We start from the raw sequence: 12,764 nt of genomic DNA, 5'->3' as shown, positions 1-12,764 counted from the left end.
ATGACAGAGTAGGTGATGTGTGCACTTCACCAAATCTGTGCAATATACTAGAGAAAATATTGGATATGTTGAAAAACTTGCATTCTTTCACAGTGCTTAGTTTTCATGGCTTTAAAGTTATAGCTTGGAGAACAAAGCACAGCACAGTCAAAACACTTTGAAAAGATGATTATGATTTATAATCTATACAAATGCTAGTAGCAATGTTTAGAACAGAACTTCTGAAAATGCTTCCTGCTTTCATCACATGGGAAATTAGTATTACTCCAGGAAATGAGTCCAAAATTGCATAATTAAAAACCCTGATTTCATAGCCGCTAAGAGTGAGTGTTTTAATTATTTTGGCCAGATCACATGCTGAATGACTTTGTATCCCCATGGTAATGAAAGACTAATTCTAATAAGCTGCATAATATCAGCAGAATTAGCATAGCATGATAACATACAGGTTGGGGATTGTTCAGTGATCACAGCTCTCAGGTCAGTGTGACACGGGACACACAATCTCTACGTACCATGCTCACTGTCCATTACCCCGATATCTCATATCAAAGGTAATGTTTCACTTCTAACAATGCGTAATATCCACGATGATGTCAGTGTAAGTTCTTGCTGTGAAAGCAACGGAAAAAACAATATCAGACAAAACCTCTCTTTATTTGGCCTAAAAGGGCCATAAATAAAATTTTATTCTCTCAATGTATTAACAAGCCACAGGAAGTCCATGGCTGTCTACCACAGCACTTAAAACATCTTGTTCTGGCACAGTCCACAAAGACATGAGACCCATTTGAGATCCTTTGAGCCCCTGATAAATCTGAAGGCTCTCTCTCCCACTTCCTTAGAAAAATAAAACAAAGGGTGGTAATACGGTACCAAACTGGAGGCAGAGCAGCAGGGGGATCCTTTTCAGGCAGAGAGGGGTGCTTTAAAAAGAGCTATGAGTGCGATTGGGAAAGCTTGAATCAAACAGCAACAACAATAATAATAACTATGAAAAACCTCCAAACATGGTTTTATTTTTGCAAAGCTGAAAGAGAATGTGCTTGGCTTTTAACCACTGCAGGATTGCCACTGTTATTCCACCAACTTTTCCTCTCTCATTTCTTCACTCACTCCCAACAGTCCATCTTCCTTCCTCTGTTGTGTTTTGCTTAAAATAAAAGTGAAACAATATTCATAATGATAAAACCTATCGCAGCAATAGAGTAACAGAGGAGTAACACCTAGATGCGAAAGACCCCTGGATTTAGAAGGAAGTCATGGGTTAAGAGAGGTCCATGGATTTCTGCCCAGGGTCGGGCCTGTGATAAGAACCAGGTGCCTGGCTGTCCCTCAGAGCTCATCTCCCGTCAGTGGGCACCCTGCCGAGGGAGGCCATGATGTGGCTGAACCGTTCACTCAGCTCCAGGGTGGAGTAGCTGGGCAGTTTGGGAGGGTCGTGGAAGCTTTTGATCTCCGTCGAGCAGTCCAGTAACTTGGGGAGGAAGTCGGTCAGCTTTTCCTGGAGGTTGGCTGCCAGCAGGAGGAGGACAGACATAAGAACAGTACATGATTAACTGGCTGGGCCGTGCATCACAATGTGGTGAAAATCACAAGGTCAGTATTTTCCATGTGATATCACAAATAGTCTAAGAGAGTGTAGAACCAAGGAGTGGGGTCTGGCTGATAATACTCAGCTTTTCCTGAACAAAGGCCAGGAACTGTGACAGCAGGCTATCTCTGGACTCATACTGGTAAAAGCTGAATCTTCTGCATTCCATTCTCTCTACCAAGACATGATTCTCTGGAGAATTCTCTCAGCATGTTTTAGTGCAATCTGACAGACAGTGATTTGATGTATGTGGGTCTGCAACACTTCAGTTTACTATTATAAGAAACACAGAAGAGCTCTGATGTAGTGGTTTAAAATACATACACATATATTTACACTTACTTATATTATAGTATAATTATATATAGTAATATAGTATCCACAACATTATTATATACTCTTATTCACTCCGTCCTTACTGGGTTAATATTGCCTAAGAGCAGCTCTGTGGTGGCAAATAATAATGACAGATCAATCAATACAGTTCAATAGTACATTTGGTATTCAATAATGGTAGAATAATTGCAACAGTAGCTGGAACAAAGTACATTTACCTGCTGCAGGCCTGATTCACATGAATCATATAAAAAAATCTCAACTTGTTGAAGGGAAAAACTGAAAATTCTCATCAAAGTTATGAATCATTATTTCTCCAACTAAATTACAAAAACCTTAACTATAAATGAACATTATCAAGAACATTGATTGTGACTGTATGCTGCTGCAAATTTCCGTCGGAACTTGCACTTGCACGTTATTACCTAATGAAATTACTGTAATATAACTGAGCTATATACCGAAATTAATGCTGACGAGAACATGTGTGGTTGAAATGCATAGATACTGCATATACAGTGGTATGAAAAAGTTTAGGCACCCCTCTGAGACTGCATAATAATTTACTCTTTCTTCACAGAAAATGATCACAGTGGCATGCCATTCATTTTCTAATAAAAGCTGAGTACTGGGGTATTTTCCAGACAAAGATTTTTAGTGTAGCAATATTAAGTTGTATGAAATTAAATCAGACGTGAAAAACATAGGCTGTGCAAAAATGTGGGCATCCTTGTCATTTTGTTGATTTGAATACCTGTAACTACTTAGCACTGATTAATTGGAACACAAAATTGGTTTGGTGAGTTTGGTGAACTTCATAGACAGGTGCATCCAATCATGAGAAAAGGTAATTAAGGTGGCCAATTGCAAGTTCTTCTTGTCTTTGAATCTCCTCTGAAGAGTGGCAACATGGGGACCTCAAAACAACTCTCAAATTACCTGAAAACAAAGATTGTTCAACATTATGGTTTAGGGGAAGGCTACAAAAAGCTATCTCAGAGATTCAACATTATGGTTTAGGGGAAGGCTACAAAAAGCTATCTCAGAGATTTCAGCTGTCAGTTTCCACTGTGAGGAACATAGTGAGGAAATGGAGAACCAGTTCATCTTAAGGCCAGAAGTGGCAGGCCAAGAAAAATATCGGAGAAGCAAAGGCGAAGGATGGTGAGAACGGTCAAAGACAACCTACAGGCCACCTCCAAAGACCTACAACATCATCTTGCTGCAGATGGCGTCACTGTGCATCGTTCAACAATTCAGAACACAGGAGAAGCTGTACGGGAGAGTGATGTGGAAGAAGCCTTTTCTGCACACACGCCACAAACAGAGTCGATTGAGGTATGCAAAAGCACATTTGGACAAGCCAGCTTCATTTTGGAATATGGTGCTGTGGACTGATGAAACAAAGACTGAGTTATTTGGTCATAACAAGGGGCGTTATGCACAGTGGCGAAATCACACAGCATTCAAAGAAAAACACTTGCTACCCACAGTAAAATTTGGTGGAGGTTCCATCATGCTGTGGGGCTGTGTGGCCAGTGCCGGTACTGGGAATCTTGTTAAAGTTGAGGGTTGCATGGATTCCACTCAATATCAGCAGATTCTTGAGAATAATGTTCAAGAATCAGTCACAAAGTTGAAGTTAGACCGGGGCTGGATATTTCAGCAAGACAACGACCCAAAACACAGCTCAAAATTTACTCAGGCATTCATGCAGAGGAACAAGTACAATGTTCTGGAATGGCCATCCCAGTAGGAACAAGTACAATGTTCTGGAATGGCCATCCCAGTCCCCAGACCTGAATATCATTGAAAATCTGTGGGATGATTTGAAGCGGGCTGTCCATGCTCGGCAACCATCAAACCTAACTGAACTGTTTTGTAAGGAGGAATGGTCCAAAATACCTTCATCCAGAATCCAGACATTAGAGGCTATAGGAAGCGTCTAGAGGCTGTTATTTTTGCAAAAGGAGGCTCTACTAAATATTGATGTGATTTTTCTGTTGGGGTGCCCAAATTTATGCACCTGTCTAATTTTGTTTTGATGCATATTGCACATTTTCTGTTAATCCAATAAACCTCATTTCACTACTGAAATATTACTGTGTCCATCAGTTATTTGATAGATCAAAATGAAATTGCTGATCCAAACACCCAATGATTTATAAGTGAAAATAATGGAAATTGTTAGGGGTGCCCAAACTTTTTCATACGACTGTATGTATACTGCATAGTGTATGAATGTATGATGACCTATATTCTGTAACTGTGAGAGTCCAAATGCAGTGTCGAAGACCCTTCTCTGGCCTGGCATTGGCCAGCTCACTCGACGATGGCTTGCTCTTGTTCATCATCAGATTACTCTATCGCGATTTGGATCCACTCAGGGACAGGATACAGATCAAGTCATCCCTAAACTTATTCTCATCTGTGTCCTGTCTCATCATGAAATTTTTCATCACTACCATCTGCATTGCCTGCTTTTGACTTCTAATTATCACTGATCTCATCACTGGAATACAACAACAGAAGACGAATCTCATTAATACTGTACAGATCAAAACAGTTACTGCTAAACTAACCAGCTAATCTAATCTGATCTGATCTGATCTAATCTAATCTAATCTAACTGTCCCACTGGGAGAGGGGATGGCTGAAAATACTGGCAACTCATGAGCAAGATTATCAATGTCATCGGTCAGAGTATCACCATCATCACTCTGTCCTTGCTCTACATCCCCATCCTTTTTGACTACCTTGGACCCTGACTTATCTGTGTCCTCTGAACCTTTACATAGTGATTTAAATGGTACCACGTAGGAGACCCTTCCATCTACACTCTACACCTCTAGAGGTAGCTCTGACTACCTCGTAAGGTCCTTCTCTCCTAGGGAGGTCCCACTTTCTCCTGAACACTTTAACGTACACCAAATCTCTTGGTTTTACTTTGGGTTCTTCATCCTCCTGGACCTCTCTAGCCTGGAAAGAAGCAACACTCCTGTGTATATTAGTCATTTGTTCAAGATAGGATCTCATGTCGCTTGTTAGTAGATCTAGTGAGGGACCCTTAACAGCCCTATAAGATAGCCTGCTAGTTAGAGCTTCATGCGGAGTTAGTCCCAAAGTCCTGTGAGTGCTTGATCTGCATGTCATTAGGGTGAGTGGTAAAGCATCTACCGAGTTCAGCCCTGTGCTCATATAGATTTTTAGCAGTTTATTTTTCAAGATTCCATTGCATCTCTCAATGTCAGACTGCGAAGTTGGATTGTATACTGACCCAAATCGTTGCTTGATCCTGAGCTTTTGTAGTATGCATCTCACTGTTTTGTCAACAAACCCCTGTCCGTTTTCTGAACTTATTTTTACAGGAATGCCAAATCTAGGGATTACTTCTCTACATAAAAATTTTGCCACTGTCTCAGCATTTTATGCTGTCAAATGACGATAACAAACTGGCAGTCCAAGCTCCACTGGTGTTAACGCCACAGAGTAATACGCTATAGGCTGCGCATGTAAACCAACACCTGTCTTCTGAGCTAACATTCCACAGGTGTGGTTTTGACAGCATGACTCAAACAATTGGAAGGGTTTCTCATAGTCAAGGAGTGCTAATGCTTGTGCCTGCTGCAACAAAGTTTTTACTGTTTCAAACGCTACATGACCTTCAGGGGTCCATGTTACTTTTGCTTTTAGATTTCCGGGACCTTCTGCTTTCACCATGTTCCTCAAAGGTTGAACAATGGTGGTGTATCCATCAATCCACTCTGCACTGTATCCAGACTCACTGAGAGGCACACTAAAGAATACGGAGCACAGATCAATCACAGTGAACCACGTTGCATCGGGTGGAACATTGGACAGCAGTGTGTGATTTGGAACTTCGGACTGAAAGTCCTCTACTACCTCATTTAATGCACGCAGTTCGTGTACCTCAACTCACATCAGCAAGATTAGTGTGTTACTACTACTTGGACTTGGTTCAATCACCAACACACCTGCCTCCAACAGGCCCTGTATTGTCTGCTCAATATTGGCCTCAGGCTTTAGTGGATATTGCAGTTTCCATGGTGGTTTGCATCCTACCTTTAATTTCCTCCACTGGTTGTGCCAACTTAATGAGACCCAAATCAGTCTCCTGTTTTAACCATAAATTAGATGTAGCCAACATCTCTTCTTCAGGATCAGAATGCTGATGACAAAATTCAGATTGGCATGGAAGCCTGACAGCCTGTGGACACGTCCAGCCTGTGGCAGAGACAGATATCCTGATGAAGGATCCATCTTTACTCAACCAGATGTCTTTGTCATCAGTTGGTGTTAATTGTACTTCTTTAGCCTCTAGAACCATAGGACCTAGATGCTTTGGCTCATAGCCAGGATTCACCAACAATGTTACATGCAGAGAACTGTTTTTTATTTTGAACTCTTGGTCCAGATACGGGCTCCTCTCCACTATCATTGCAGCTTCCTGTCTACCCAACACAATGGCAGAGGACCATATTTGGACTTTTTCAGGCTGTTCTTTAAGCCAGGTATCTGGCTGTGATTCAGATCCATTCTTATAAAATTGGAGTGTGCAGTGAGGCGGACATGCAGGGAGAGATGCATCAGGCAGATTGGCTTTAATAAAGTCCATCCTCACCCTGAGTGGGTCCAAAAAGGTATCACTCAGGTTCCCAAGCAAATATACCATTTCTTCTTCTCGCCTCACAGTCATCTGACAGTGTGTTGCGTCAACAATAACCCCGTCCGGGTACATAGGATGGCACAGTTCAATTTAAACAGCGCATCTCGTCCAAAATGGCCTTAAGGTCCCCCATTGCCAAATTGTAGGAATGGTTTCCTTCTCAAACACTGCTATCCACTTACCCACTCCATGATGGATGCATGGAAGTCACTGCACCAGTCCCTCCAAGTCCATTGTGGGCCAGGGGACATATTGGAGCTGTGTTCCTTTAGCCAGAAGAGGACACTTTGATGCTTCCTCCTGCTTGCCATTGGTGCCCTCCGGGAGTTAAGTGTAATTACTCCATCCATTTTTTTTTTGTTCCTCCAACAGCCAATCCTGTCCCATCTTCCACCCCCCTCTCTGCTCCTCCTGGTCTCGTTGGAGGGGAGTGCTCCTCCTTCTCATGCTGTTTCATTTTCCAATTAGCGACAAGAGGAGGGGTGATACTGTGAGGCTTCATGATGGACCGAGGAGGCCATGGTATTACCCCCTTCTTTTCATGTTTCCTGTAAGGCTCTGAACCCTCTTCTCCACCTGCTGCTTCACTGCCCATCCATCTCACCACACCTCTCCTGTTGTGTCATTTCAGCCTCTTGTAAGAGTTTCACAACTTGATCATGTATTCCGCTTGTCCGTCTAGGAGCTTTATTGGCTTTAAATAAAGTTCAGGTAAATCTGATAACCCATCTTCCTCCTGTTCTTGTTCTGCAACTTTTGCTAAGTCTGGATAAAGTGATGTTTGTTGTTCTGCAACTTTTGCTAAGTCTGGATAAAGTGATGTTTGAGTAAGTAAGCTCAGGTAAATCTGATAACCCAACTTTATAGTTTTTGACCAGAACCATCATCTCAGCACACTGTACTGCATCAAATGTTACCTCCGATGGCCCTGGAGACGGACTTTTCCGTGTCCACTTCTGTGACAGTCTCTTTATTTCTTCCGCTACAAGTGGATTCTTTTTTCCAAGTATCGCTACTGGAGACAAATCCTTAATTTCAGACCCCATGGTGCAGTATGTCTTATCAGTATGTGAATAAATACATGTATTCCGCTTGTCCATCTAGGAGCTTTATTGGCTTTAAATAAAGTTCAGGTAAATCTGATAACCCATCTTCCTCCTGTTCTTGTTCTGCAACTTTTGCTAAGTCTGGATAAAGTGATGTTTGACCAGATTTCATTACGTAGTCTTCCATAAACTTTAATTCACACGAGCTCTCATTCGCGTTTGCAAGCACGTTTTGCAGATTTATCCTTAACTTTATAGTTTTTGACCAGAACCATCATCTCAGCACACTGTACTGCATCAAATGTTCCCTCCGATGGCCCTGGAGACGGACTTTTCCGTGTCCACATCTGTGACAGTCTCTTTATTTCTTCCGCTACAAGTGGATTCTTTTTTCCAAGTATCGCTACTGGAGACAAATCCTTAATTTCAGACCCCATGGTGCAGTATGTCTTATCAGTATGTGAATATATACATCAAATATAGTATACTATCAAATGCAAATGCAATGCAAACTAAAAGATAATAATGTGCAAAATAATGTATGTGTCTAAAAATAATGTATGTCTATATATACCTCCCCTCTTCTTTTATAGAAAAAATAAAAAAAATGTGTTATTTAGTATATATGAACATAAGTTAAGAAGGAAGTCCAATCACCAGACAACCAAAGTCGACCACAGAAACAGAAAAGTTCTGTACAACAGCACTTTCTCCCTGACTATGACACTAATTCAAATGGTTGGTCTTCGTTTCCGTCCACTGATCAGACCCATACATTTACTTGTACAAAAATTCCTCAACTTTTTCATGACTTTTTCAGGACCCATAATAACATTTCTGAGACCATTCTAAATGTATAACATGAACAGAGCTGCATAGTATAATTTATTTCAAATGTTAGCTGTATGAAAATAAGTCAGCAACCTTTTCAAGTCTTAATATTTAGTTATGTCCATAGTCACTTCAATACCTCAAACTATTAGTGTATTCTTCATTCATCTGATTACATTTTCAGTTTTGGACGCAAGTCAATTCATTTTATTACACACAACAAAATTCTGTGATGTTTCCAAAACCTTGAAGTATTGTTACTAATTTCATGACTTTCCTAGGTCTGATGAGTGAGAATGTGAAATTCCATGACTTGTCCATGTTGTCCATGACTGTGGGAATGCTGGTTTCAGCACTAGTTATATGGCTTCATGTATTTGTGCCATTTCTGAAGAACACTGTGCTGATCTACTTACAGAGTCCAGCTATTTAGCATTTATAAGCAGAATAAAAACACTGAATCAAAAATCATCATCTCACAATTGAGAGGCTGGAACTGTTGAGTATTTGGCAATTTTTCTTCAAAATGGTTGGAGCTCTATCAGAGCACAAAGTCTGGTGATGTGTGCTCCCCATATCCAACACTGAAGACATTAACTCAGTCTCCAACTGTTTTCTTAAAGCTTTAACTTGGCAAGGTCTGTCTTGTAAAAGAGATTTTCAATCTCAATGGGACTTCCTGGTCAAATAAAGGTTAAATTAATAAAAAAATATATAACTCATATGAGGTTAGTGCTGAACATGACGATTTAATTTTTAGTTCAGTTCCCATCTGTAGCAGTCTGTCAATGTTGTTTCACCAATTGTTAACATAGCTGCAGATTAATTTACTATTTAGCAGCTCATCAATTAAAGGCACTGTATGTAAGAATGTGGCCAAAACGGTTACTGCACTCAAATTCAAAATACTGCCGCGAGTCGTGTCCGCCCCCCTCCCCTACAGATTCGAGGTTGCTGGACAGTGGCATGCTGGAGACTTTGTTTGCCCGCGGGCGGCTGCCGTGGCAGGGTCGCATAGCCGCGTCCTTGATCTTCGGTTTTCCAGCGGACCGTTCGAGCAAGTCCGGCTTCTCTGCTGCTAACGCTGCTGCCGGGATACAGCTGATGAGGAGCCGGCTGCTAATGCTATGTACCGGGACACTGCTAATGCTGCTTGGCGTGCTGCTGTAGCTCAGTCGTAACTGTAACTGATGCTGAGACTCTACTGACTGTGTGACTGGTAGACGGTGGTGGGTGGCGCAACAGGCCAAAATACAAATTCAAAACATAAACATGATTTGCGGACTGTAAAAATGTTTTTTCAATGCGAATATTCTGGCAGTACTATTGTTGTCGGTGAGATCAGTATGTTATATTAACATTATTCCTTAGTCTCTGTGACATATTAGGATGATTTTAAGACTATTTGCTTTAGATTTCTTACATATAGCTCCTTTAATCAATAGGGAATCATGCACACACGTATGTTGAAAAAAGAGTGCTAACCGAAGTCTAAAAAAATAGTGACTGTGATATCATATAACCTTGTGACAAAGCAGAGTTGGCCCTGACCAAAATTAAGCTACAGGGGCCCTCCTCCCTGACATAGCTGTGAGCCCAGGACATCATTTGCCACTGCCATACAGTCATACCTAACAGCCCTCTGCTCCCATTACAATCCCTCCACCTTATAACTGTGTGCCCCATCTGTCTGTCCAACAGTAAGTACTCCTATACACAACAGAATGAGGTAGAAACCAACAATATTAATTCAACAGAATGAATACCATTATACTATGGTTTGATTAAATACTTAATGTTTATCAGTGCTTCGCCCTGGAACTCTAAAGTTTTAGTCAGCTGGTTGATTGTTTGGTTGTTAAACTCTTGTCTTAACATATTCTCAATGGTCGGACAATTGCAGGTGTTACTTTAATAAGGTTGTGTGTCCACCATAGCATTTCTTTACCCTGCTGAAAAATGCAAGCTGTTGTTGTTCAGCTCTTGTATATGTCCTCTATGATGATTGGTCTATGCTATTTGTCCCGCACCTTCTCCGCTGTGATTGGACGGCTGGCGACAGAGACGAGCGCAGCATTTTACTCAAAGTTAAACATTTTTCATTTCCCATTTCTAATCGGAAAACAGATAAATAATTACAGAAGACATTCAGTGTCTGATTTATCACTACAGATTTATTTTACCAAGTCACCAAATTGACACTACAGTTCAAGGCTGGATTATAAAGCTTCTGAAAGGGATAGGATCTCACTGGGGGCCTTGCTGGGGCAGCAGCATGGCTAACGTTATCTTCTAAGCTAAAAATATTAAGTCTCTCTCTCGCATGCAGTGGCACAGAGATATGTGATGTTAGTAACGTTATGTTGTATATAACATCGACAGTCCCTGAGTTACCTTCTATAGTGTCTAGTATGTCAGATTTTTCTCATCAGCCCTGTTTAACGTTAAGTGGTGAGATGAACTCGTGCAAGCAGATCAGGCATGTGCGCAGTTTATTTTCTAACATTATTCTTCATTACTTCTGTGGCTTCATTAATTCATTACTTCTGCTTGCACAAGAAGGGTTTTATGTTGCAACACTATTGTAGAAGCCACATTATGTTTAATAAAATGTTTCTCATACCCCATATGCTGTTACAATCACTCCTGAACCTGAAAGCAGATGTAACATTTGACATCTAATATTTCAATCAATATTGTGACTCATACATTGCTTGTAAAAACAACTGATGACTGTTAACAAGGAGAATACTGATACAAGTTACCTACATAAAAACTGTATCAAAATAGTTCAAGAGGATTTTGAGAGATGACATCAAAACCAAAAATTGTGATAATTGGGTCTCTAATGGACGCTGTGTTTCCAGTGGCAGAGACGAAATAACTGAAATCCGAGAGAAATGCAGATGAGAAAGAGCTGGTATACATAAAGATTCCATATTAATCATGTGGGCATATTACTGGACAAAACAATGCTAAATGTGCAGCCTCTACAGAAGTGTTCAGTGCTGTGTGTGTGTGTGTGTGTGTGTGTGTGTGTGTGTATGTGTGTGTGTGTGTGTGTGTGTGCGCGCAACCAACAATAGCATCTTGACACGGGTGACGCAGGAGTCAAGAGACAGGATTCACACACAAAGCAACACCATGAATTTTTCCCATATCCTGTAAAATGTCTGCCCAGTATGCTTGAATTTTAGGACTGACCCAGACACAATGTGTATGAGTTCCTACTTAGATTTTACAATTTAGACACAGAGGTGAAACTTGGGGCTTAATTTTATGTCTTTTACTAGGAGAGATTTGCAGGCAGTGCAGGATTTTATATTGTAACAAACTAGAAAGATTACACACTGATATCTTCCTTGTATGGTTCCATATAAGATAAGATAAGATAAGATAAGATAAGATACACCTTTATTGATCCCATAATTGAGAAATTCCAGTGTTACAGCATACAAGGAGAAAGAGTCAGTTTAAAGATTTCAAAATTAAACTTAAAAAACTTAAATAACTTGGCATGCAAATAAGTACAAAAATACAAGAGACGGCGATAAATAACAATAACAATAATAATAATAATAATAATAATAATAATGATGAAAATAATAGGAAGTGGATAATAATGAGCAGCAATGAATGAAAATGAGCAAAAAATGAGCAGTGGATAAAGGGAGCACATCTAGTGCAAGTGATTGTATGTGCAAAACAGCAGACAGCTGTGGTGTCCACAAAGTGTCCATAGTGTCAATAAAGTGTCAATAAAGTGTCCATGGTGCAGTCTACTGTGAGCAGTGCTGGTTATGTAGCCTGACAGCAGCAGGCAGGAAGGACCTGCGATAGCGTTCCTTCACACACTTTGGGTGCTCTCCAGAGCTTTTATCTCCTCCTGCAGAGGATGGGAGTCATTAGTCCTCAGAGATGACAGCTTGGCTGTCATCCTCCTTTCTTCCGCCACCTGCACAGAGTCCAGAGAGCATCCCAGGACAGAGCTGGCCTTCTTGATCAGCTTGTCCAGTCTCTTGCTATCTGTAGCCGAGACGCTGCTGCCCCAGCAGACTACTCCGTAAAAGATGGCTGATGCCACCACAGTGTCAAAGAAGGTCTTCAGGAGCGCCCCCTGCACTCCAAAAGACCTGAGCCGCCTCAGCAGGTAGAGTCTGCTTTGGCCTTTCCTGTACAGTGCTGTTATGTGATTAGTCCAGTCCAGTTTATTGTTAAGATGAACACCCAGGTACTTATAAGATGTCACCATCTCAATGTCCTTTCCCTG

General features: G+C 41.0%; 1 protein-coding gene across 6 annotated transcripts in view; it reads right to left on the bottom strand.

Annotated features, from left to right (window-relative positions):
* Positions 1-650: 650 nt before the first annotated feature.
* usp25 (ubiquitin specific peptidase 25) overlaps positions 651-12,764 on the bottom strand; it is a 242,263-nt gene continuing 230,149 nt past the window's right edge. For all 6 annotated transcript variants that reach the window (XM_050035528.1, XM_050035469.1, XM_050035460.1 and 3 more), the window contains one exon: positions 651-1,515. In XM_050035528.1, the coding sequence (XP_049891485.1) occupies positions 1,343-1,515 (173 nt within the window). In that variant the 3' untranslated portion in view covers positions 651-1,342. The remainder of the gene's footprint in view (positions 1,516-12,764) is intronic.

The sequence above is a fragment of the Epinephelus moara genome, chromosome 3, assembly GCF_006386435.1.
Source record: "Epinephelus moara isolate mb chromosome 3, YSFRI_EMoa_1.0, whole genome shotgun sequence".
In the NCBI taxonomy this organism is placed as follows: domain Eukaryota; kingdom Metazoa; phylum Chordata; class Actinopteri; order Perciformes; family Serranidae; genus Epinephelus; species Epinephelus moara.
The sequence above is the reverse complement of the archived record's forward strand: the minus strand, read 5'-3'. Positions and strand labels throughout refer to the sequence as shown.